This window comes from Pelodiscus sinensis, chromosome 32 (assembly GCF_049634645.1).
Source record: "Pelodiscus sinensis isolate JC-2024 chromosome 32, ASM4963464v1, whole genome shotgun sequence".
Lineage (NCBI taxonomy): Eukaryota > Metazoa > Chordata > Testudines > Trionychidae > Pelodiscus > Pelodiscus sinensis.
Window position 1 is genome coordinate 10,589,393 of NC_134742.1, and position 24,703 is coordinate 10,614,095.

General features: G+C 50.3%; 1 protein-coding gene across 1 annotated transcript; it reads right to left on the minus strand.

Annotated features, from left to right (window-relative positions):
- Window positions 1-1,368: 1,368 nt before the first annotated feature.
- On the minus strand, window positions 1,369-21,684 carry LOC102462149 (butyrophilin subfamily 1 member A1-like). Its single transcript, XM_075914058.1, has 9 exons — window positions 21,167-21,684; window positions 18,847-18,924; window positions 18,613-18,686; window positions 15,620-15,967; window positions 13,666-13,947; window positions 11,247-11,351; window positions 10,504-10,524; window positions 5,873-5,899; window positions 1,369-2,356 (listed from the first exon to the last, which is right to left on the minus strand). Exons 2-9 carry the CDS (start codon window positions 18,894-18,896, stop codon window positions 1,836-1,838), a joined length of 1,428 nt encoding a protein of 475 aa, XP_075770173.1. The 5' UTR covers window positions 18,897-18,924; window positions 21,167-21,684; the 3' UTR covers window positions 1,369-1,835.
- Between the last annotated feature and the right edge of the window lie 3,019 nt (window positions 21,685-24,703).

The window sequence follows — 24,703 nt, forward strand, 5'->3', positions numbered from 1 at the left end:
AGAGGCAATAAGATATTCTGTCTAATTCTCTATCCCTTTTTAAATGATTCCTAACATTCTGTTTGCTTTTTTGACTGTCGCTGCACACTGAGCGGATGCTTTCAGAGAGCTATCCACAATGACGCCAAGATCTCTCTCTTGAGTGGTAACAGCTAATTTATTCCCTATCATTTTATATGGATAATCCCAACTATACATATTAGAAAGGGCAGGACTTTGGAAAGAACAGATGCTACAATGGCAGGAATTCAGAGAAAAGGGGCAAAGCCTGGAGGGGGGGGGTGAGGCCACAATTTAGGCACGGATGGTTCCTCCTTTTTTAAGGAGCATCCTCCGCTCTGGATATGCATTATCCCCTCTTGCTGCCTGTGAACGGAGCCGCTTGTTTTTTTGTTATCTTTGTGTGTTTGGGCTCAGCTCACTGTCTCAACAGGGACACCGGCAGCCCCAAAAGAAGCTGTGTCTACAGTGAACCACAAAGTTTCCTCTAACTTTTCCCATGCACGTGCAGAACATATCTTATGTGCACTGAGGCACGTGTAGATGTGCACCACCACTAGAAGGAAACACACACTGCCGGCCGAGGGTGCTCTGCTCATCAGCTGGGCAGCATTCGAACTTCTCCTGGGGGCCGTCCAAGCGCTCAGCTTACAGGGAATGCCAGTTGGCGGTCCTTTCAACCATGCAGCCGGGTGGAATTTGCAGCATCCTCTTGCAGCCGTTTTTACAGGGCTCTTTTCAGTTCTGGCTCCTTCTGGATAGCGTCACAGATGCAGTTTGTTTAAAATCACGCCCCTCAGCATCAGAAAGTGGGCATTGCCCTAGCTGGCAGGAACCACTCTGCCGGCCTGGAATGAGCACTAGTGTGGAAAGCAATAGCCTGCAAAGATTTCAGTGCCTGCAAACTGTAACTCTAGCTAAGGCAGTGGTTCTCAACGCGTTTCAGTCCACGGACCACCAGGCCGATCAGAACGTTTTTGTGGACCACCTCCAGCACACGTAACACAGGACGAATGACACAGCAACCGCTCAGCACGATGGCAGCAGCTACACTGACGCTCAGAGCCTCAGACGGAAGTTACTGGCAACACAACGCAGTTGCGTCCTAGGTGACCACTATGGATGATGCAACGCGTGCTTGTGAACACGGCGTAAAACAGCCTCACGGCGGTGCCTGCTCACACCGTGTGACTTAGGACAATGTTCCTGTGGACCACCGGAAAAGTCACCCTGGACCACCAGTTGAGAACCACAGACCTAAGGAGTGATCCTAAAATTTACAGGCAAAAATTTAATTCAGGTAAATTAGATCCAAAGAAGCATTCTACTCAATACTGACAACTTTAGAAAAGAGGACACTAAGGGGGGGGAGATGATAGATGTTTATAAAATCATGGCTGGTGTAGAGAAAGTGAATAAGGAAGAGTTATTGACGTAGTCCCACAATACAAGAACTAGGGGTGACCAAATGAAATGAGTAGGCCGCAGGTTTAAAACAAACAAAAGGAAGTTTTTCTTTACTCAGCGCACTGTCAACCTGTGGAACTCCTTGCCAAAGGATGTTGTGAAGACTAGGACTTTAACAGGGCTCAAAAAAGAGCTATATAGATTCATGGAGGTTAGGTCCATCAATGGCTAATCACCAGGATGGGTAGGAATGGTGTGCCTTGCCTCTGTTTGTCTGGAGATCAGTGACAGGAGAGGGATCCCATGAGGATTATCTGTTGCGTGCCATCCCTCTGGCACATCTGGTATTGGCCACTCTTAGCAGACAGGATACTGGACTAGATGGACCTTTCATCTGACCCAATTTGTCCGTTCTTACGTTCTGTGCCTCAATGACACAGGCTGAGCTGGGATCCCCCTCTGACCCAGAACCAGGGGTGGATCCTCTCTCCAGTGAAGGAGGCTGGCAGGAACGTGAAGATGGGGGCCTGGTTCTTAGCATCAAAAAATGCCACCTGGCCCCGGTCGCAGTCCAGACAAACCCGGATCCGGCTGGGGCTGTGCCTCAGGGTCAGAGGAGTCTTTGGGGAGGTGAAGGCGTGGTACTGGCCCCCGTACAGCCTTATGGCCCAGATCCCCCTCTCGGGGTTGAGGTCAGACATGAACTCTCCTTTCCTGCTCACCGAGTCTCTGGCCACCCCCACGGCCCAGTACTTTCCAGCCCCTGCCTCCACCTCCCAGTAATGGCAGCCTGAGGTGAAGCCCTCGCGGCCCAGCAGACAGCACTCATAGTCGAATCTCTTGGCGTTGTCAGGCAGATCCTGCTGGGTGTCTCCCTGTCTCACGCTTTTCCCATCCTCGGCCACGATGAGGCGGGGATGAGCCGTGTCCGGATCCAGAGTCACCTTCGCTGGGGTGGGGGAGGAGAGAGAGAGAATCAGAGCGTGAGGGGGCAGTGCTTAGCCCTGGGGGAGGGTTGGATGGTGTCAGACACAGGATCTGCCCCAGCTGCAGCGCAAATCAGGAAATTTCCTTCCTCCAGGATTTACCCCTCAGCTCTGATCACAGCACAGTGCAGACAACATTCACTCCCCTGAGAGCTGGCCTGCCGATGGGGGTTGGGAGCGGGATGAGGGGTGAAGGGGGAAGTTGCCCCAGGGCTCGGAGGTACCAAAGGGCCTGGGACTCCTGGCCACCGGAGCGTCGCATGGCATGCTCCAGTTGGTTCTGAGGGCTGTCCGGGGGTGGGTAACGTGGCACATTCCAAGCAGCATTCAGGACTGGCTGACCCAGCCCCGCCCCTTCCATCCCAAACTCCGAGTATACCATCACAGACTCCACCCATTCTATCTCAAACCCCGCCCATTCCATCCGAGACCCTGCACATTCCATCCCAAGCCCCGCCCATTCCTGCCCATTCCATCCCAAACTCCGCTCATTCCATCTGAGACCCTGCACATTCCATCCCAAGCCCCGTCCATTCCATCCCAGACTCCTCCCATTCTCTCCCAAACCCCGCCCATTCCATCCCAAACCCTGCCCATTCCATCCGAGACCCTGCACATTCTATCCCAAGCCCTGCCCATTCCATTCAAGACCCTGCCCATTCCATCCCAAGCCTCGCCCATTCCATCCCAAACCCCGCCCATTCCATCCCAGACTCCGCCCATTCCATCCCAGACTCCGCCCATTCCATCCCAGACCCAGCTGAAGTGGTGTTGCTTAATTGAACATTAGCCCCACAGTGTAGACGCATCCTCATCTAGGGAAACCATGACCCCTTCTTCCCACTGCGAGCTGATGTGAATGACCACCTCAGCCACACACCCCCTTTCTCTGCCTCCCAGCCATCCCATGGTTGGACTCTGGGTCAGTGCCCTGCGCCTCTGAACCTGGCTTGCTTGGAAAAAAATGCCACATCTGAAATGCTCCAGTCTTAAGACAGCAACAGTGCCCCTGTTTTTGTGGCCAGGGTTTTTGTGCTGTCCCGGATTTCACCGTGCGGCAGCAGGCCTACATTCCATAGGCTTGAAGGTCTAATGGCTCAGAGCGTACCCCTCTGGTAAGGAGGGGGGCGAGGAAAGATCAAAAAACAAAACAAGCACAATAAGGAGTCTCTGAAAGGGATGACGGAGAAGAAAAGGCGCGGGGTGCCCGCATTCATGGGGGTGGGGAAACGAACAGAACGTAGGCACAGCCACACTGGCTCAGACCAAAGGTCCATCTAGTCCAGTGTCCTGTCTGGCTGCGTCTACACTGCGGGTTTTTTGCAGAAGAGGAAATGCAAATGGAGTGCTCATTTGCATATCTCGTACTCTCATTTGCATATTGTCTTCTGCTCCTTTTTTGCAGAAGAGGTTGTTGCGATAAAAAGCCCCATGTAGACAGGGCCATTTGTCGGGGAAAAAACCCTTTTGCATAAGATCTCTTATTCCTCCAAAAATGAGGTTTATAGGCTCTTCTGCAAAAGGGGTTTTCCCCAACAAATGGCCCAGTCTACACGGGGCTTTTTATCACAAAAACCTCGTCCGCAAAAAGGAACGGAAGAAGATACGCAAATTTCTTTGCACATTTCTTTGCATACGCACATGAGCGCTCCATTTGCATTTCCTCTTCTGCAAAAAACCCGCAGTGTAGACGTAGCTTCTGCGGACAGTGGCCAAGGCCAGATGCCCCACAGGGAGGGAACAGAAGAGGGAATTCTCAAGCCAGCCCTCCCTGGTCACTCGTTCCCAGCTTCTAAGGGTATGTCTAGACTACAGGTTTATGTCGACATAAGTTTTGTTGACAGAATCTGTCGACAAAACTTATGTCGACATAGAGCGTCTAGACTACATCCAGTTCTGTTGACAAAGCAAGCCGCTTTGTCGACATAACAGTGTGGACGCAAAGGACAGTGTAGATGCAATAACGCCTTCTATCGACAGAACTTTGTCGACAAAAGGCGTTATTCCTCGTAGAATGAGGTTTACATACGTCGACAAAACTGCTGAGTTTTGTCGACGTTATGTCGACATAACTCAAAGGCAGTGTGGACGCAGGTATAGTTTTGTCGACAAAAGTCCACTTTTGTTGACAAAACCCTGTAGTCTAGACACACCCTAAAAGAATAAAACAAATCTCCCTTACACCGCGTCAAAACCACTTTTATCAAATCTCTTCATGTCTCGCTTCAATTTCAGTACACCTGAATCTCTTCAATCCTCAGCGTTGGCCAGATTAAGCCCCCGGCTTGACCAAGCCCTGGCTGGGAGGATTGAGTTGGGGATGGTCCTGCTTTGGGCAGGGGGCTGCACTCAATGACTCCTGAGGTCTCTTCCAGTCCTAGGAGTCGAGGATTCCATGAAAAATTTTGCTGGGCCAGGGAAGCAGGGAGGAGCATGGGGGGAGGGCGCTTACCTGGCACTCTGCGTTCCCCGCCATTCCCAGGCACCGCCCCCCGCTTGCTGTAGGAGCGGTGGGGGAAGAGGGCTTATTGCACTGTTGTTCCCCCAGCTGGGGGTGGGAGAGAGGCAGCACGCAGGGCCTCTTCCTCCTCTCCCTGCCAGGGTCCGTACCACGAGCGTTCCCGAATTAGGAACCCCAGAGCACAGAGGATACAGTGTATCAAATGGGGGAGGAGAAAAAACTTGCTTTCTATTGCCATTCTATTTACGACAAACTGGCAAGAGATTCCGGCTGTGTCTACACTGGCCAGTTATTCCGGAAAATCAGCCACTTTTCCAGAATAACTTGCCAGCTGTCTACACTGGCCGCTTGAATTTCCAGAAAAGCACTGACAATCTCCTGTAAAATCATCAGTGCTTTTCCGGAAATACTATGCTGCTCCCGTTCGGGCAAAAGTCTTTTTCCGAAAGACTTTTGCGCAAAAGGGCCAGTGTAGACAGCACAGGACTGTTTTCCGCAAAAAAGCCCTGATCGCGAAAATGGCGATCGGGGCTTTTTTGCGGAAAAGCGCGTCTAGATTGGCCACAGACGCTTTTCCGCAAAAAGCATCCTGCCAATCTAGACGCGCTTTTCCAAAAATGCTTTTAATAGAAAACATTTCCGTTAAAAGCATTTTCGGAAAATCATGCCAGTGTATACATAGCCTATGTGTTTCCCTGCACATGACTGCAGGCTGGTTAGTTTTGTCCATCTGCAACAAAGACCCTTTTACCCGCTGTTGCATTAATAGGTACTACGGGGTCCCAGTCTCCCTGCAGCACTCTACCTGGCAGCGCACGTACAAGAAGAGGGTAGAAAGAAGAGCAGCTATAACAGACAGACGTGCTGTTGTCTGATTGGCCCCAGCTACACAACCCATCTGGCCTCACAGTGTCCTATAACAATGCGTCCCACCCTGCTCCGTTCACACATGCCAGGGGGAACATTTTCCTCCTGAGTGATAGGTTTTGAACCGCGGTTCTCTATTAACGTCCATTACCTGGATGTGTGAGGACTCTTCGCCATTCTGAAACCAAAAACAGAATTAGAGATGAGAAATTTGACTGAACAGGGTTCTACATAAATCATGTAACAATTGGTCCTGTGGCACTTTACGGTACGTCTATACAGCAGCGTTATTTCGGAATAACAAACAGCACGTCTACACAGCAAGCCAATACTTTGAAATAAGGTCAAAATGGAGGATTTCTTACTCCGACTCCTGTAACCCTTATTTCATGAAGGCTACATCTACGCTGGCATGAATTTCTGAAAATGCTTTTAACGGAAAAGACAGCCAATCTAGACGCAGTTTTCCGCAAAAAAGCCCCGAACGCCAGTTTCACGATCGGGGCTTTTTTGCGGAAAACACTACTGTGCTGTCTACACTGCCTTTTCGTGCAACAGTTTTTTGGAAAAAGACTTTTGCCCGAACGGGAGCAACATAGTATTTCTGGAAAAGCACTGATGATTTTACATGAGATCGTCAGTGCTTTTGCGGAAATTCAAGCAGCCAGTGTAGACAGCTGGCAAGTTTTTCCGGAAAAGCGGTTGATTTTCCGGAAAAACTTGCCAGTCTAGACACAGCCGAGGAGTAAGGGAAGTCGGGGGAAGAGTGGTTCTGCCTCCACTTCCTGCTGTGTAGACAGCACCGAATTAAGCAAAGGATCGACTTCAGCTGAAGTTGCGTATCTTAATTCAACTTTCCCCCTGCTTTGTATACGTACCCTGGGGCTATGTCTACACAATAGCTTTTTCCAATTGCTTTTCCGGAAGAGGCTTTTCTGACATTTGGCCCCACGTAGACGGGGTCAAATGGCGAGAAAGCCTCCTCTTTCAGAGAAGCCCTTATTCCTTGTAGAATGAAGTATACAGGGCTCCCCGAAAGAGCGCGCCTGCTCTTCTGCGAAAAAAAGCGGAAGAGCAAACGCGTTCCCTGGACACGGCAGTTTTCCGGTACCCTGGAAAAACCACACAGTGTAGACATAGCCTTAGAGACTAACCAAAATATATAGAATCCTGAGCTTTCGTGGGTAAAACACACATGAGGATGAATTGGAGACACCCTGGCTTGACAAAACCCTGGATGAGATGGTTTAGTTGGGGCTGGTCCTGCTTTGGGCAGGGGGTTGGACTCGATGACATCCTGAGGTCTCTTTCAGCCCAGTGATTCTGTGACTCCAATTCATCTGAGGAAGTGGGCTTTACCCATGAAAGTTCGGGATCCTATATATTATGGTGAGACTCTAAGGTGCCACGACACCACTCATTGTTTTTAAAGTTACAGACTAACACACCTACCCCTCTGCAATTTAATAAACACTGCCAAAAATGATACATTGGCGGGAAATGCAACGTCCCTGAACATTTACCATAATATAAATAGTACAACTGGTTTTGAAATGGAATTTCCATCCAACGGGAAGTTCCGCTCGTTTTGACTTTGTTTTTGTCCTGAGTTGGGACCAATACGTTTGAAACATGCCAGTGTTTTGCAGAACAGACTATCCTCACATCCCTGATCCAAAACAAAGCATTTGTTTGCCAGAAGCTGAGAACAGGTGACAGGAGAGGGTGATGATCCCCTGTTCTATTTCCTCCCTCTGGGACACCTGGCATTGGCCACTGTCGACAGACAAGACTCAAAGCTCGCTGGACCTTCGTTCTGACCCAGTATGGCCGTTCTTATGTTTTTATGCTGGTGGGCTTCATATTAATCTGTCTGCTTGGGCTGCTACACTGGCTCATGGGAGTTGTAGTTCAGGTACTTCGTGTCTCCAGGATCCGCCAGAGGAAAGAGCACAATGTATCTTGGGAGATGTAGTGCACTGACACATAATGTTTCTGAACAACAGATCCCACAGAGTACTGTAGTGGTGCAGAGGGATGAGAGGTGCACAGGCTAATGTACACCCAACTCGAAATAAAATGCTTTCTTTTGATTGTCTGGTGGGAAAAGACAAACAAGAATTGACCCCATTCTATAGGAAATGTGAAATTTTCTTGAACCCAGAATTTTTCATCAAAAATATTTTCATGAAAAATTCCTCATTATGTCCGATGTGAAACCAGCAATTCTCTCTCAAAGGTTACACATTTAAACAGACTGGTTTCAGGATCAGAGTTTGCATTAACTATATAACTATGTATTAATAAATGGTTATCATAGTTTGCTGACTGATGTACTACAATTTCATGAGGAATAGGGCTTGATAGTGGTCTAGTTAAAGTCAGTAGAAGTAGCATAAAATCCTTAATCTTTGTTTTAAACGATTTAGAGCAATGCAGGTTGAACCTCTCAGCTGTGTCTAGACTGGCCAGTTTTTCTGGAAAATCAGCCGCTTTTCCAGAAAAACTTGCCAGCTGTCTACACTGTCCGCTTCCATTCCCACAAAAGCACTGACTTCCTACTGTAAGAAATCAGTGCTTCTTGCGGAAATACTATGCTGCTCCTGTTCAGGCAAAAGTCCCTTTTGCGCAAAGCTTTTGCGCAAAAGGGTCAGTGTAGACAGCTCAGATTTGTTTTCCGCAAAAAAGCCCCGATGGTGAAAATGGCGATCGGGGCTTTTTTGCGGAAAAGCGCGTCTAGATTGGCATGGATGCTTTTCCACAAAAAGTGCTTTTGTGGAAAAGTGTCCGTGCCAATCTAGATGCTCTGTTCCGAAAATGCTTTTAACAGAAAACTTTTCCGTTAAAAGCATTTCCGGAAAATCATGCCAATCTAGACGCAGCTCTCTAGTCTGGCTCTCTCTGGTCTGGCAATATGTGTGGTCCAACTTGATGTTAGTTAGCCGGGTGAACACTTATCATGGGTGTGGCCAAGTTTCCTGTGGTCTCATAAAGTTTTTTTACAGCCACCAGTCCTGGCTCTCAATGTTCGGTGCTGTGATTTAGCTCTAATTTACCTCTAAATGTCTTCTAAGGGTACGTCTACACAGCAGGGCTAAAGTCGAATTAAGCTATGCAACTTCAGCTATGTCAATTGCGTAGCTGAAGTCGAAATAGCTTCATTCGGCTTTTGGCGCTAGCTACACAGCTGGAAGTGGAAGGCAGAACACTCTTCCTCCGACTTCCCTTACTCCTTGTGAAATGAGGGTTACCATAAGTCCGAGTAAGAAGTCCTCCAGCTGGACATTATTTTGAAATATAGGCTTGTAGTGTAGACGGGCACTATGTTATTTCGGAAAAAGTCAGTTATTCGCTGCTAAGCAGATGTACCCTAAGAGCCCTAAGAGCAGTGGAAGGGTTGGTAATACTGTTAGACAATATTGTTTGCCCGTAGTCTGGCAAATTCTCTGGTTTGGTCCAAAGGTGCTGGACTAGAGAAGTTCAATTTGTACTGGAAAATATTACTATTTGAATACATTCCTCATGCATTCACTGTTTACTTGGGCTGGGATTTTCAAATACCCCTAAGCAAATTAAGAGCAGAATCCCCAGTGAAAGTCCTGGGAACCTGCATTCCTTATTTATAGATTATAGGGCCAGAAGAAACCAGTGTAATCATTTAGTCTCATCTGCATTCCATAGACCAGATAATTTTCCTCAGTTATTCCTTTGTCAAGCCTGTAGCATCCATATGAGCTAGAAGAAGCTCTTTTAGGGTGCATCTACACAGCGCCAAATTTTGAAATAACCTGCTATTTTGACACGTCCCTTACTCCTTGTGGAACAAGGTTTACAGGGATGTCGGAATAGTGAGCCCAAAATAACGGGCTTGCTGTGAAGACGTGGGATAGCTATTTTGAGATACTCCGGTATCCCGAAATAACAGTGCAGTGTAGACATACCCTTAGAGAGGGTATACAGCCTGGATTTAAATACCGTAGTTAAGCACATCTGAACATCTCTTGAGCCAAAGAAACAATTGTGAGCCTTCGTGTCTTTACTGTAAAGTTGAAACGTTTGGTTGTTTCCTTTCTCTTACATGTTTTATCCAATGCCTTTATTATGTTATGTGACATGGTGGCTGTGTCTACACTGGGCCACTTATTCCGGAAAAGCAGCCGCTTTTCCGGAATAACTTGCCAGCTGTCTACACTGGCCACTTGCTTTTCTGGAAAAGCAATGACGATCTACTGTAAAATTGTCAGTGTTTTTCTGGAAAAACTATGCTGCTCCCGTTCGGGCAAAAGTCCTTTTCCAGAAAAACTGTTCCGGAAAAGGGCCAGTGTAGACAGCCCAGTAGTCTTTTCCGCAAAAAAGCCCCGATCGCGAAAATGACGATCGGGGCTTTTTTCCGGAAAAGCGCATCTACATTGGCCACGGACGCTTTTCCGGAAAAAGTGCTTTTCCGGAAAAGCATCCTGCCAACGTAGACGCGCTTTTTCCAGAAATACTTATAACGGAAAACTGTTCCGTTTTAAGCATTTCCGGAAAAGGGTGCCAGTGTAGACGTAGCCGGTCAGTTTGCAAGTTGAGGCAAATGTGTTGCTTTTAGCCAAATAAGATAAGACTTTTGCTTTTGGTGTGAATTTTTTCATGCTTCACCTGATATATCACAACCCCCCAGCCAACTCCCTAAATACCTCCCTATCCCTGCCCCCGCCACACAGACGTACACAAAGCCAACAAAGACCACTGCATGCATACACATTAGCACAAAAGATACTGATGGTGACTGAGACTTACTAAGTTCTGCGACAAGAGTCTCTGAAAAGCAAACCAAAACAGAATCACGTTATTGAGCAGTGTGTGTTATTTTTTCTTCTCCACAGTTAAAGGACTGCGTCCTTCATTGGCAAAATGTATCCATGCCTCTCCACACTGCTGAAGCCACATGTAGGAACAAGGAATTTCCTTAAATCAGTATGGGTATGTCAACACTACAGAGAAGACCGACACTCCGGCGGTCAATCTTCTAGTGTTCAACTTAGCGTGTAGGCCTTAGTGTAGGCCCCCAAATCGAACGCCGAGAGCAGCCCCTGCTGGCGTCTTGTACTCCTCATTCTGTGAGGAAGCATAGAATCATAGTGTGTTCCCATCAGTCCCCTGCAGGGTAGACCCTCTGGTGGCTTGGCATTTTGTGTATCTGGATGGCATACCTTAAGCCGACCTGCCTGGTCTTGTGTAGGCTAGGGATGTTAAAATTAGATTAATCAACCAGTGCTTTTTTTGTGACGGTACTGCATTAAAATGGAAACAGACACATTTTGTCTATGGAGTGAATGATGTTTAGGGTACTCACGGCCCCTCCTCCCCAGGATCTGGGGACCCCCAAAGCTGAGGGACACGTGGCTTAGAACCTGAATTTCTGCCCCACCTGCACCCAGCAAGACACGTAAATGAACCCAAACCCTTTAAGCTGACTCAATGGAATTCTACTGCCTTCTTTCCCATGGTACTGTACGGTATTTCATTCAGTGACACTTTACCTTTTACTTTGCAGAGGTAGAGAGTAAGACCAATGGAGACAAAGAAAGCCACCAGGCTCACGCACAGAAACACCATCCAAAGGGAGACTTTGGGGAAAAAAGAATCTGAAAAATAGAACGCCGGGAATTTTCCTTACGTGAGCAGCCTTGCACAAAAGTCACCTGATTTAATTGCAAGTCAATAACATCCAAAGAAGGGTTGGTGTCTCTGAGAGGCGCTTGCATGAATGTCTCTGTCTGATCACACAGAAGATCAGAAACGGGTTTTCTACAGCGATTTAAGGGAGGTAAATATTCAAGTCAAGAGGCCTGCTTTGTACCGGGAGATAGTATTCAAAGTTCAGGAACATTACTTTGAACAGTAAGGGATGTGTCTAGACTACAGGGTTTTTTCGAAAAAAGTGGCCTTTTTTTGAAAAAACTTCCTCTGGATCTAGACTTCTGCCGCGTTCTTTCAAAAGTAAATCGAAAGAACACAGCAGTTTTTTCGACTGCGGAAAACCTCATTTTAAGAGGAAGAATGCCATTTTTCTAAAGTGCTCTTTCCAAAAAAGGCGCTAGGTAATGCAAACTGTTCTTTTTCGAAAGAGCGCATCCAGACTGCCTGGGTGCTCTCTTTTGAAAAAGCGGCTTGCTTTTTCGAAAGTACTGGTTGTAGTCTAGATGCTCTTTTTCAAAAGATGCTTTTTCAAAAGTATCTTTCGAAAAAGCCTCTTTTGAAAAAGGTGTGTAGTCTAGATGTACCCTAACGGACTTTTCTGAGGAGGTTTCCTTCATGGCTCCCCCTGCTTAATTCTGCAGAAGGGGATCCCTATTCCCTAAGGGTATGTCTACACTACCCCGCTAGTTCGAACTAGTGGGTTAATATAGGCATACCGCACTTGCAAATGAAGCCCGGGATTTGAATTTCGTTCCACGAGGCGTACAGATAGTTCGGAATGGCTTGCTAGTTCGAACTATCTAGCCCGTGCCGCGTGTAGCCGCGCGGCACGGGGTTCGAACAAGCCGGCATTTAAAAATGGCGCCGGCCGGCTTATGCAAATGAAGCCCGGGAAATTCAAATCCCAGGCTTCATTTGCAAGTGTGGTATGCCTACATTACCACCCTAGTTCGAACTAGGGTGGTAGTGTAGACATACCCTAAGTGAATCTGCCCCTTTAAAACATCTTTTTTAGAGTTTAGCATTACTATCTCAGTGCTTAGAGGTAGCATTCTAATATGAGGCCTACACAACATCGGGGCTGTGTCTACACTGGCCCCTTCTTCGGAAGAGGCATGCTAATTTCTAACTTTGGAATAGGGAAATCCGCGGGGGATTTAAATATCCCCCGCGGGATTTAAATAAACATGGCCACCGCTTTTTTTCCGGCTTGGGGAAAAGCCGGAGAAAAGAGTCCAGACTGGCGCGATCCTCCGGAATAAAGCCCTTTTCCGGAGGATCTCTTATTCCTACTTGCAAGTAGGAATAAGAGATCCTTGGGAAAAGGGCTTTATTCCGGAGGATCGCGCCAGTCTGGATGCTCTTTTCCGGCTTTTCCTCAAGCCGGAAAAAAAGCGGTGGCCATGTTTATTTAAATCCCGCGGGGGATATTTAAATCCCCCGCGGATTTCCCTATTCCAAAGTTAGAAATTAGCATGCCTCTTCCGAAGAAGGGGCCAGTCTAGACGTAGCCCCGATGTTTAGACAGTGGAGCTGGTGACAGACTGGGGGCAAATTTTAAACACTTTTTTAGTTGTAAACTCTTTTTTAGGGTGAAGGAAAGGTGTCAGGCAAAGCAGCTACCCTTAGGGGTGTGATGCGAGTCCCAGAGCTAGAGCCAGTGCCTGGACTTTACCTGGACCCAGACTGTTTGGAAGCTGAAGGGATCCAAAAGGTGGGGTCCATTTATAACAGACGGGTGACTCTGCACCAGTGAGGTTCGGAAGCATTTTCCCAGTGTTGAAAATGCACATTTTTCTTTCATAGGTCCCCAATCCCCCTTGCCCCCGCCAAATTTATTTTCAGAAAAGTCCAGTTTGCATTCTTCACCTCTCTTGCCCTAAGCTTTTGCCACTGGCTATGATAAAACGTCCTGGGATCCTTCCTTCCTCTCTCCCACACACATACTTTCCCTTTTCCCCACTCTAGCTGTCACACAGTTAACCTGTGGAACTCCTTGCCAGAGGATGTGGTGAAGACTAGGACTTTAACACGGGTTCAAAAAAGAGTTAGATACATTCATGGAGGTTAGGTCCATCAATGGCTATTAGTCAAGACGGGTAGGAATGGTGTCCCTAGCCCCTGTTTATCAGAGGCTGGAAATGGGTGACAGGAGAGGGATCATATGAAGATTCCCTGTTCTGTTCACTCCCTCTGGGGCACCTGGCATTGGGGTCTATGTTTCTTGACAGCTGGGGCGTGGCTCCGATGGTGACTGACCTGATATGGAAATTGTGGATTTCTTCTCTTGGTTGAGGAAGGTGTTCCGGATACAGCACGACAAATTCTGGCTGGAACGCTCAGTGATGAGGAAAGCGGTTTGCGTTTCAAACAGGCCGTCCTCCCCTCGGGAGGTTGTCGGGGAGGCCGAAGGCAAACGGCGCCCTCGGAGATCTTGCCACAGCACCTCAGGCTCCGGGTACCACCCCTCTGAGAGGCACAGCACTCGGATCCCTCCATCCTGGTAGCCTTCCACGGAGAGGTGAGGCTCGGAGCCTAACCCTGGAAGAGAATGGGATACAGCGCTTATTTCAATGGGCTCCTTTTGCAGCGGCGGTGGGTGAACTTGGGGCTGTGGGAAGAAACCTCTTCCACCCGAGGCCCCATCCCCAAGACCTCACCCACAGGGGCAGGGCTCCAGCTACCCTTCTTCCCCTCCCCCACAACCCACCCTCCACTGCAGGGGTAGGTCTCCAGCCCTCTCCAAGCCTTGGAACACAGAGCAGACGTGCAGCCCCAGCCTCCCTGGGCCCGGAGCATGGGAGAGTGGATGGCCCATGGTCACAGCCTCAGCATGGTTGAAGCCTGGGGGCAGCCCGGGAGCCAGGCTGAACCGGGGGGCGGGGCCAAGTGTGGGCGGGGCCACTCATGGCCGTTTGGGAAGGCAATGCCTTCCCTTGCCTCGGCTACCCGCCGCCCCTGTCATTTAGATACATAGTCTGCATAAATGTTACCGTTTTAAGCCATCGGTAGCTTGCCAGCAACCACGGCCGTGGTAAATGATGTGACCATATGAGAAAGAAGAATGGATTGAGGTTATTCCCCTTTATTCGGCACTGGCGAGGCCACATCTAGACTCCTGTGTCCAGTTCTGGGGCCCCCCACTATGGAAAGGATGTGGACGCATGGGAGAGGGTCCAGCGGAGGGCAACCAAAAAGACTGGCTGGAGCACATGACCTACGAGGAGAGGCTGAGGGATTTGGGTTTGTTTAGTCTGCAGAAGAGAAGAGTGAGGGGGGATTTGATAGCAGCCTTCAACTTCCTGAAGGGGGGGGTCCAAAGAGGATGGAGAAAGGCTGTTCTCAGTAGTGACAAGAGACAGAACGAGGAGCAATGTTCTCAAGTTACAGTGGGAGAGGTCTAGGTTGGAGATTAGGAAAAACTATTTCCCTGGGAGGGTGGTGAAGCACTGGGATGGGTTCCCTAGGGAGGGGGTGGAATCTCCATCCCTAGAGGTTTTTAAGTCCCGGCTTGGCAAAGCCCTGGCTGGGATGATTGAGTTGGGGTAGGTTCTGCTTTGGGCAGGGAATTGACCTCCTTGGCCTACTGAGATCTCTTCTAGCCCTAGGATTCTGTGTTCCCTTCACTCTAGTGGGATGGGTTGCCATTAGGACCCACTTTTTACCTAGCTAGCTTTTTTGGGGAGTGGAGGGGAGTGGGTGGAAGAGTTTGTTCTTGTTTTCAATTTGTCCGTGAAATCGATCAGTTTCAATGGATTTTTTTGGTTTGTGTTTTGAAAGTCTGGCTCAACTTTTTAACCTAGACAGCTGTTTTTGGGGGGTGGAAGAATTTATTTTTGTTTTCCATTTGTCCGTGAAATAGATCAGTTTTAATGGCTTTTGTGTGTGCGTGTTTTGAAAGTTTGGCTCAACTTTCCCAGCTTTTTGGGGGGATGGAAGGGAGGGGTGGAAGAGTTTGATTTTGTTTTCAATTTGGCCATGAAATTGCTCAAAAACGTCTTTGCATACGGGCATCCCCCGCAGATATATCCATTGTGACAAAAACAGTCACTTTCCGTGGGGTAGGGTGGGATGGGAAATCAGTGGATACTGGAGCAGCTTTAGTACAAAGAGCACAGAAACAAATATAGCCACCACAAACTGCTGCCTCAGAAGGAAATGCCAAGAAAGCCACTGAAATGTTTGGAAAGGCTGCCTCCATCCAACCGCTAACCTGCCACCTTTAGTTCCAGCAGAGCTCCTCCATAAAAGACGCTCGACCGCACGAAGCATCGGTACAGCCCTTCATCGGAGGGTCTGATCCTGTGGATTTTCAAGTCGGCGCTGCCCGTGGAGAGGCCTCCTTTCAAAAACTCCGTCCTTCCCTGATATTCTTGGGCCTGAGACTCATTCTGGTCCTTCCCGTCCCGGTGCAGATGCACAACTGAGGAGCGATCGGGTCGTAACCATTTCACTTCCATGGCCTCCGCGTCCATCCTCGGGGAAAGGTGGCAGGGCAACACAAATGCCTCGCCCACGGTAGCAGTGACTGGATGATCGGGCACCACGACGGCAAACTGGGCTGTGAAATGTGCCAGAAGACAAAGAACATCAACTCAGAAAGAATGGAATAACCTGACACAGTTTTGAAATAAGACACTCAGGCTCCATCTAGACTGGGCCACTTATTCCGGAAAAGCAGTCGCTTTTCTGGAATAAGCTGCGAGTTGTCTACACTGGCCCCTTGAATTTCCGGAAAAGCAATGATGATTTACTGTAAAATCGTCAGTGTTTTTCCGGAAAAACTATGCTGCTCCCGCTCGGGCAAAAGTCCTTTTTCCGGAAAACTGTTCCAGAAAAGGGCCAGTGTAGACAGCCCAGTAGTCTTTTCTGGAAAAAAGCCCTGATCGCGAAAATGAGAATCGGGGCTTTTTTCCGGAAAAGCGCGTCTAGATTGGCCATGGACGCTTTTCCGGAAAAAGGGCTTTTCCGGAAAAGCATCCTGCAAATGTAGACGCTCTTTTTCCGGAAATACTTATAACGGAAAACTGTTCTGTTTTAAGCATTTCCAGAAAAGGGTGCCAGTGTAGACGTAGCCTCAGGCTCTGTCTAGACTGCTGGCTTCTTTTGGAAGAAGCTTTTCCAGAAGAGATCTTCCGAAAAAACTTCCAAAAGAGCGTCCACACTGAGAAAGCGCATCGAAAAAGCAGATGGCTTTTTCAAAAGAGAGTGTCCACACTGAATGGACGCTATCTTGCATGTAAGCTGTGATTACTATGGGTGGAGTGGCCATCAAGGCACCTGTGTTTTTTCCTCTTTCCTCTTCTTGCGAACTCCCTCTTCCCCGTCCACATACTCCTTATTCCGAAAGAGCTCTTTTGCAAAAAGCCTTCTTTCTCATAGAATGAGGATTACCAATGCCAGAAAAACCCCTCTGTTCTTCCAATTTTCTTTTGAAAGGACATGATTGCAGTGTGAATGTAACTCCCATTTTTCCGAAAAAACTCTGTTGTGTAGACATACCCTCAGTAGTTTATAGAACACATATTGTTTATTACTCATACACTCTCCCCATTAAAATAACACATGTATGCAGAGTTGTTGCTGTAGGTCCCAGGATATTAGACAGATAAGTTGAGTGAGGTATTATCTTTTAATGGCCCAACTTCTCTTGCGCTACGTCTAGACTGCAAGCCTCTTTCAAAAGAGGCTTTTTTGAAAGATACTTTCGAAAAAGAGCATCTAGACTGCAAGCTGCTTTTTTGAAAGAGAGCACCCAGGAAGTCTGGATGCTCTTTTTTGAAAAAGCCGTTTGCATTCAAGAACGCCTTTTTTCGAAAGTATCAGAGGGGTAGCCGTGTTAGTCTGAATCACATGCATCTGACGAAGTGGGTCTTTGCCCACGAAAGCTTATGCTCCTACACTTCGGTTAGTCTCTAAGGTGCCACTTTTTTCGAAAGAGCACTTTCGAAAAAAGGCATTCTTCCTCGTGAAATGAGGAGTACTGCTGTCGAAAGAAAAGCCGCGTTCTTTCGATTTAATTTCGAAAGAACGCGGCTGTAGTCTAGATGCAGGTGAAGTTTCTTTTGAAAAAAGGCTACTTTTTTCGAAAAAACCCTGCAGTCTAGACACAGCCTTGATGAGAAAGACAAACTCTTGAGCTGACACAAACCTGAAGAAATGCTTTATGTACAATTGCACGTTTAAAAGTCTCCCAGGGGGAGCCATGTTAGGGTACATCTAGACTACGTTCTTTTTTCGAAAGGAGCTATGCAAATTCGGTGCTAATTTGCATCTCTTCTTCCAATCGCTTTTTCGAAAGTGTTTTTTTTTCAAAAGTCAACGCAGTCTAGATGGTTTTTTTTCCCCCCAAAAGAACCCCCCTTTTTTGAAAGAACCCTTCTTCCTTAAAAAAAGAGGTGTACAGGGTTCTTTTGAAAAAGACGTACCCTAAGATGCTGTGAGACTATTAGTTGTTTTTTAAGTTTTTCCAGTTAGACCAACTGGGCTACTCCTCTGCAGCTTTTAAAGATCTTTTGTTAGTAACTCTGTGTAACCCTTTGCCTGACATTCTCTGTAAAACTGTTTGGGGTGAGGGAAGATTGCGTGTGAAAGCCATCGCGAATACCCAGGGGCTGTGTCTAGACTGGAAAGTTTTTCCGCAAAATCATCTGCTTTTGCGGAAAGCTTGCCAGCTGTCTACACTGGCCGCTTGAATTTCCGGAAAAGCACAGACGATCTCATGTAAGATCGTCAGTGCTTTTCCGGAAATACTATGCTGCTCCCGTTCGTCCAAAAGTCTTTTTCTGAAAGACTTTTGCGCAAAAGGGCCAGTGTAAACAGCACAGGACTGTTTTGTGCAAAAAAGCCCCGATGGCGAAAATGGCGATTGGGGCTTTTTTTGCGGAAAAGCGCGTCTAGATTGGCCACGGACGCTTTTCCGCAAAAAGTGCTTTTGTGGAAAAGCATCCTGCCAATCTAGACGTGCTTTTCCGAAAATGCTTTTAATGGAAAACTTTTCCGTTAAAAGCATTTTCGGAAAATCATGCCAGTGTAGACGTAGCCAGGTGGTCAGGAAGATGTGAGAAACTTGGAGATGCTGAACACCCACATGCTGTTTTTCACAACAAACTGGCCTATTGCCTCTCTCCCCTCCCCGCCCTGGAGAAAGATCCCATGTGCTTCTTATAAGCAGAACTTAACTACCTGCCCATGTGGAATTCCTACCTGATTCCAGCCTCTGGAGGTGACAAAGAACGAGGAAAATGATCCAGCCCATTTGAGAGGGGCTGGCTCTGGGGCTGCAACAGAACGAGAAAACGGTTGTTGTAGTTGAATTGTGCACCAGGAGTAGGGGGAAAATAATAAAAAAGACACCATCTAGGACCATGTTTTATACAGTTAAGTGAATTAATTTTGCCACAGGTCGCACCTCTCTAGTGAGGAACCCTTGGGACCCACCTGGTTCTGAATTTTCCAGACCAGGGGAGGTCAATATTGTCTAGCAGCATCACCAGCCCGTCCACTGCTTCCTGGGCTCTGTGGGGACATTTAGGGGTAAATTAGAGCTAAATCACAGCACAGAGCACCAAGAGCCAGGACAGGTGGCTGTAAACAAACTTTATGGGACTGCAGGAAACTTGGCCATGCCCAAGCGGACACCTGGCTCACGCAAATCATGCCGGACCACGGATGTTGCTGGACCAGAGAATTTCTGGCCGAGAGGAGCTGAGAAATTTTGCTGGGGGCAAGGGCAGCGTGTGAAACCTCCCTCTGTATCTCCACTCCCATGCCCAGAGCAGAGTCATGTGGAGCGGACAGCCGACCAGCCTGGGACCACAGCACACAGCCTGCCTCAGGTTCCTGCAGGGCTGCTGGCTGGAAGCCCACTAGATAAGCGCCTCCCAGCCACAGCCTGCCTCTGGCACCCCACTCCCTCCTCTCCCACAACTACCATCCCCAGGACACAACCCAAACCCTCTGCACCCATTTCCCCCCTTCTCCCAGGTCACAACTCCTTCCCAGACCCTGCACCACTCCGAGGACCCCTCTCCAAGGCCGGAATCCTCCCCTGCATCCTACCCCCTCCCTGCCCCTGCCTCCTGCCCCATGTTACCACCCAAACCCTCTGCACCCCCTTCTCCCAGGTCACAACTCCCTCCCAGACCCTGCACCCCCTCTGAAACCCCCTCTCCAAGGCCGGAATCCTCTCCTGCACCCTACCCACTCCCTGCCCCTGCCCCATGTCACCACCCAAACCCTCTGCACCCCCTTCTCCCAGATCACAACTCCCTCCCAGACTCTGCACCCCCTTCTAGTCCCCCTCTCCAAGGCTAGAATCCTCTCCTGCAACCTACCCCCTCCCTGCCCCTGCCCCATGTCACCACCCAAACGCTATGCACCCCCTTCGCCCAGATCACAACTCCCTCCCAGACCCTGCACCCCCTCTGAGACCCCCTCTCCAAGGCCAGAATCCTCTTCTGCACCCTACCCACTCCCTGTCCCTGCCCCATGTCACCACCCAAACCCTCTGCACCCCCTTCTCCCAGGTCACAACTCCCTCCCAGACCCTGCACCCCTTCTGAAACCCCCTCTCCACGGCCGGAATCCTCTCCTGCACCCTACCCACTCCCTGTCCCTGCCCCATGTCACCACCCAAACCCTCTGCACCCCCTTCTCCCAGATCACAACTCCCTCCCAGACTCTGCACCCCCTTCTAGTCCCCCTCTCCAAGGCTAGAATCCTCTCCTGCAACCTACCCCCTCCCTGCCCCTGCCCTCTGCCCCCTGCCCCATGTCACCACCCAAACGCTATGCACCCCCTTCGCCCAGATCACAACTCCCTCCCAGACCCTGCACCCCCTCTGAGACCCCCTCTCCAAGGCCAGAATCCTCTTCTGCACCCTACCCACTCCCTGTCCCTGCCCCATGTCACCACCCAAACCCTCTGCACCCCCTTCTCCCAGATCACAACTCCCTCCCAGACTCTGCACCCCCTTCTAGTCCCCCTCTCCAAGGCTGGAATCCTCTCCTGCAACCTACCCCCTCCCTGCCCCTGCCCTCTGCCCCCTGCCCCATGTCACCACCCAAACGCTATGCACCCCCTTCGCCCAGATCACAACTCCCTCCCAGACCCTGCACCCCCTCTGAGACCCCCTCTCCAAGGCCAGAATCCTCTCCTGCACCTGGACCCCTTCCTAGACCCTGCACCCCAATCCCCTGCCACAAACCACAACCCCCTCCTTCACCCAAACTCCCTCGCAGACCCCACACCCCCTCCTACATCCCTGTCTCCTACCCCAAACTTCCTTCTGCACCCAACCTCTCTCCCAGATCCTGCAGTCCCTCCATAGAAAAGTGTGGCTCTTGACCATTAGCCAAAATCTTGCCCCGCATTAAAAATTATTGCCCACCCCCGATCGGAACTCTGACCCGGGACCAGCATCATTTTATGATATTCACTGTAAGGAGCATTTCATCATTCCCGCTTTACATTACAAATCTGCCCACACAATACGCAGCGTGTTTTAGGGGTTACAAAGCAGGGGGCTTCAGTCTTTTTTTCATTAGGAACTGTGCACCGCTTTGGAAATCTGAGATGTAGTCTGCAGACCGCTCCCCCCCCCCCACGAGGTCCACAAACCGCAGGGCAAGGACCATTCTGCTACAACGACCGACTTTTACAGACCCCTTACTCAGAGCCTGCGGCCCCCCCCAGCGATCTATGGATCACAGGTTGAAACCCCCTTCTATAAAGAGTCATTTCGAAGCTGTTAACCCACTTGATTTGTCCTTCCAAGACGTGTCACAGTCTTCAGGGCCTGGCACATCCCTCACGGGCCTTCTGCTTGTTTGCTTGTTTCACTCCATCAAATTGCAGGGCCGACTAACTCCGGCTGTAAAATTGCTTCTGTGTCTCCTGCAAGCTTTCCGGCGCATTTTTGAGAAGAAATAAGTTTGTGGTCCAGGCTGAGAAATGGCCTTTCCTCTTGCCAAGGTGGAAAGCGAAAGTCAGTTGGTTTCTGGAAAGATGCAGCTATTTCAAAAAAACCCAGTCATGTGTGTGTGTGTAGTGTGGGTGGGGGTGTGGTTAGAGTTTTCTCTTAAAGAAACAGCCACCATCCTGCTGAGCCAGGAGCTCCCACACCAGCCAAGCTGAGGTGGCTCGAGAGAGCTGGATGGATCCAGCCAGACAGCGGCCCTGGGGTCGCTACTGAAGCAGCAGTGGCAGCCAGAGATCCAGGCCTGGACCGGGATGAGTGGCTGCCCTCAGCTCCGCCCCTTTCACCTATGGCCCCGCCCCTTCTGGGAGCACAGAGCTATCCCCCCCCCCCCTTACACTGGAGCTGTGGTTTTCAAACTTTCTCTTCTCCCTCCCCTCCCGCTCAGGACCCCGTTGAAGAAAATCGTGGACGCCGCGACCCGACATCATGTGACTGGAGAGTGGGCTTTGGGGTGGGGCTGAGGAGGGGAACTTTAGGGTGTCTGTGAGTGGGGGGGAGGGGCTCCAGCTTTGGGCAGGGGCAGGGCTGGGGCTGCCCTCAAGCAGCTTCTGGTCAGCGGCGCAGCGGGGGGGCTAAGGCAACTTCCTGCCTCTCCTGGGACTGCAGACCCTGCTGCGCCCCAAAAGCAGCCAGCTGCAGGTTCCCAGCCAATAGCAGTGCAGAGTGAGTGCTCAGGGCAGGGGCAGTGGGTGGAGCCCTGTGCGCTCCCCCCCCCCGCCCCCCCCCCCACCTAGAAGCCAGGCCTGCTGCTGATTGCTTCTAGGGTGCAGTGCAGTCTGCAGTGCCAGGATAGACAGGGAGCTGCCTTAGCCCCCTGACTGCTCACCTAATCCCCCGGCAGCAACTAGGCCCAGGACCCCACGTTCAGGGCCAGCTTGAGCCATTCCTGCGCCCTGGGCAGCGGGTGCGTGATGCCTGTGCGGCTCTGCCCTTGGGTGCACGGTGCATGCGTGGCCCTGCCCCCCGGTGCACTGTGCACCTTACAGCTGCAATGGGGCGCGTGGCACCTGATGGCAGTTCTAGGGGGTGCTACATAGCCCCCTACCCCGGGCACACGGCGCCTGATGGCAGCTCTAGGGGGCGCTGCGCAGCTGGGCTCATGGCACCCCTTACAGCTGCTATCAGGCGCCCCCCATAGGTTGGCACCCTGGGCAGCTGCCCGGCTAGCGCCCTGCTTAATCTGGCCCTGCTCACGTTCCACCGCCCAGTCCTGGGTAGAAACCCATCCTTTGAAAGCCCCTGGGCTAGGGACCCAGCAAATCTGTTGCCTCCCTCGCCCCGGAGTCCGGGAAGGCTTGTACAGTGAAGCTTCTTGCTTCTCTATGGATTTAGAAAACGGAAGGAAAAAGAAAACACCTGTGGGACAGGGGAGGAATTAACTGGAAGGCTACGTCTACACTGGCATGATTTTCCGGAAATGCTTAAACCGGAACAGTTTTCCATTATAAGTATTTCCGGAAAAAGTGCGTCTATATTGGCAGGATGCTTTTCCGGAAAAGCACTTTTTCTGGAAAAGCATCCGTGCCAATGTAGACGCGCTTTTCCGCAAAAAAGCCCCAATCGTCATTTTCGCGATCGGGGCTTTTTTGCGGAAAACACTACTGTGCTGTCTACACTGGCCCTTTTCCGGAACAGTTTCCGGAAAAAGGACTTTTGCCCGAATGGGAGCAGCATAGTATTTCCGGAAAAGCGGCTGATTTCTTACAGTAGATCGTCAGTGCTTTTCTGGAAATTCAAGGGTCCAGTGTAGACGGCTGGCAAGTTATTCCGGAAAAGCGGCTGATTTTCTGGAATAGGTGGCCAGTGTAGACACAGCCTTAGGGTATGTCTAGACTACAGGGTTTTTTCGAAAAAAGAGGCCTTTTTTTGAAAAAGCTTCCCCTGCGTCTAGACTGCTGCCACGTTCTTTTGAAAGTAAATGGAAAGACCGCGGCAGTTTTTTCGACCGTGAAAAACCGTGTTTCACGAGGAATAACGCCTTTTTTCAAAAGTGCTCTTTCGAAAAAAGGCGTATGTAATGCAAACTGTGCTTTTCCAAAAGAGAGCATCCAGACTGCCTGAGCGCTCTCTTTCGAAAAATCAGCTTGCTTTTTCGAAAGTACTGGTTGTAGTCTAGACGCTTTTTCGAAAGAGCCTCTTTCGAAAGAGACTTGCGGTCTAGATGTAGCCTTACTCTCCTGGAGGCGTTAAATACGCTATTGGGCAGGGGTCTCCCATCAGCACAGGTGGTGTCTATATCGGGGATGGGCAATAATTTGTGATGGGGGGGCACTCCAAGATTTTGGTAAGTGGTCAAGGGTGGCACTTTTCTGTGTGGGGTCTGGGACAGAGGTTGGGTGCAGAACGGAGCTTGGGATAAGGGGCAGGGATACAGGAGAGGGTGTGGGTCTGAAAGGGAGTTTGGGGGCAGGACGGGGTTGTGATCTGGGGCAGGGGATTGGGGGGCACGGTCTGGGGGGGGCTATTGGTGCAGGAGAGGATTCTGGCCTGGGGGAGAGGTGCAGAAGGGGGTGCAGGGTCTGGGAGGGGCTATGGGTGCAGGAGAGGATTCTGGCCTGGGGGAGAGGTGCAGAAGGGGGGCAGAGTCTGGGAGGGGCTATGGGTGCAGGAGAGGATTCTGGCCTGGGGGAGAGGTGGAGATGGGGGTGCAGGATCTGGGAGGGGCTATGGGTGCAGGAGAGGATTCTGGCCTGGGGGAGAGGTGCAGGAGGGGGTGCAGGATCTGGGGGGGGCTATGGGTGCAGGAGAGGATTCTGGCCTGGGGGAGAGGTGGAGATGGGGGTGCAGGATCTGGGAGGGGCTATGGGTGCAGGAGAGGATTCTGGCCTGGGGGAGAGGTGCAGGAGGGGGTGCAGGATCTGGGGGGGGGGGGTTATGGGTGCAGGAGAGGATTCTGGCCTGGGGGAGAGGTGGAGATGGGGGTGCAGGATCTGGGAGGGGTTATGGGTGCAGGAGAGGATTCTGGCCTGGGGGAGAGGTGCAGAAGGGAGGCAGAGTCTGGGAGGGGCTATGGGTGCAGGAGAGGATTCTGGCCTGGGGGAGAGGTGGAGAAGGGGGTGCAGGATCTGGGAGGGGCTATGGGTGCAGGAGAGGATTCCGGCCTGGGGGAGAGGTGCAGAAGGGAGGCAGAGTCTGGGAGGGGCTATGGGTGCAGGAGAGGATTCTGGCCTGGGGGAGAGGTGCAGAAGGGAGGCAGAGTCTGGGAGGGGCTATGGGTGCAGGAGAGGATTCTGGCCTGGGGGAGAGGTGGAGAAGGGGGTGCAGGATCTGGGAGGGGCTATGGGTGCAGGAGAGGATTCTGGCCTGGGGGAGAGG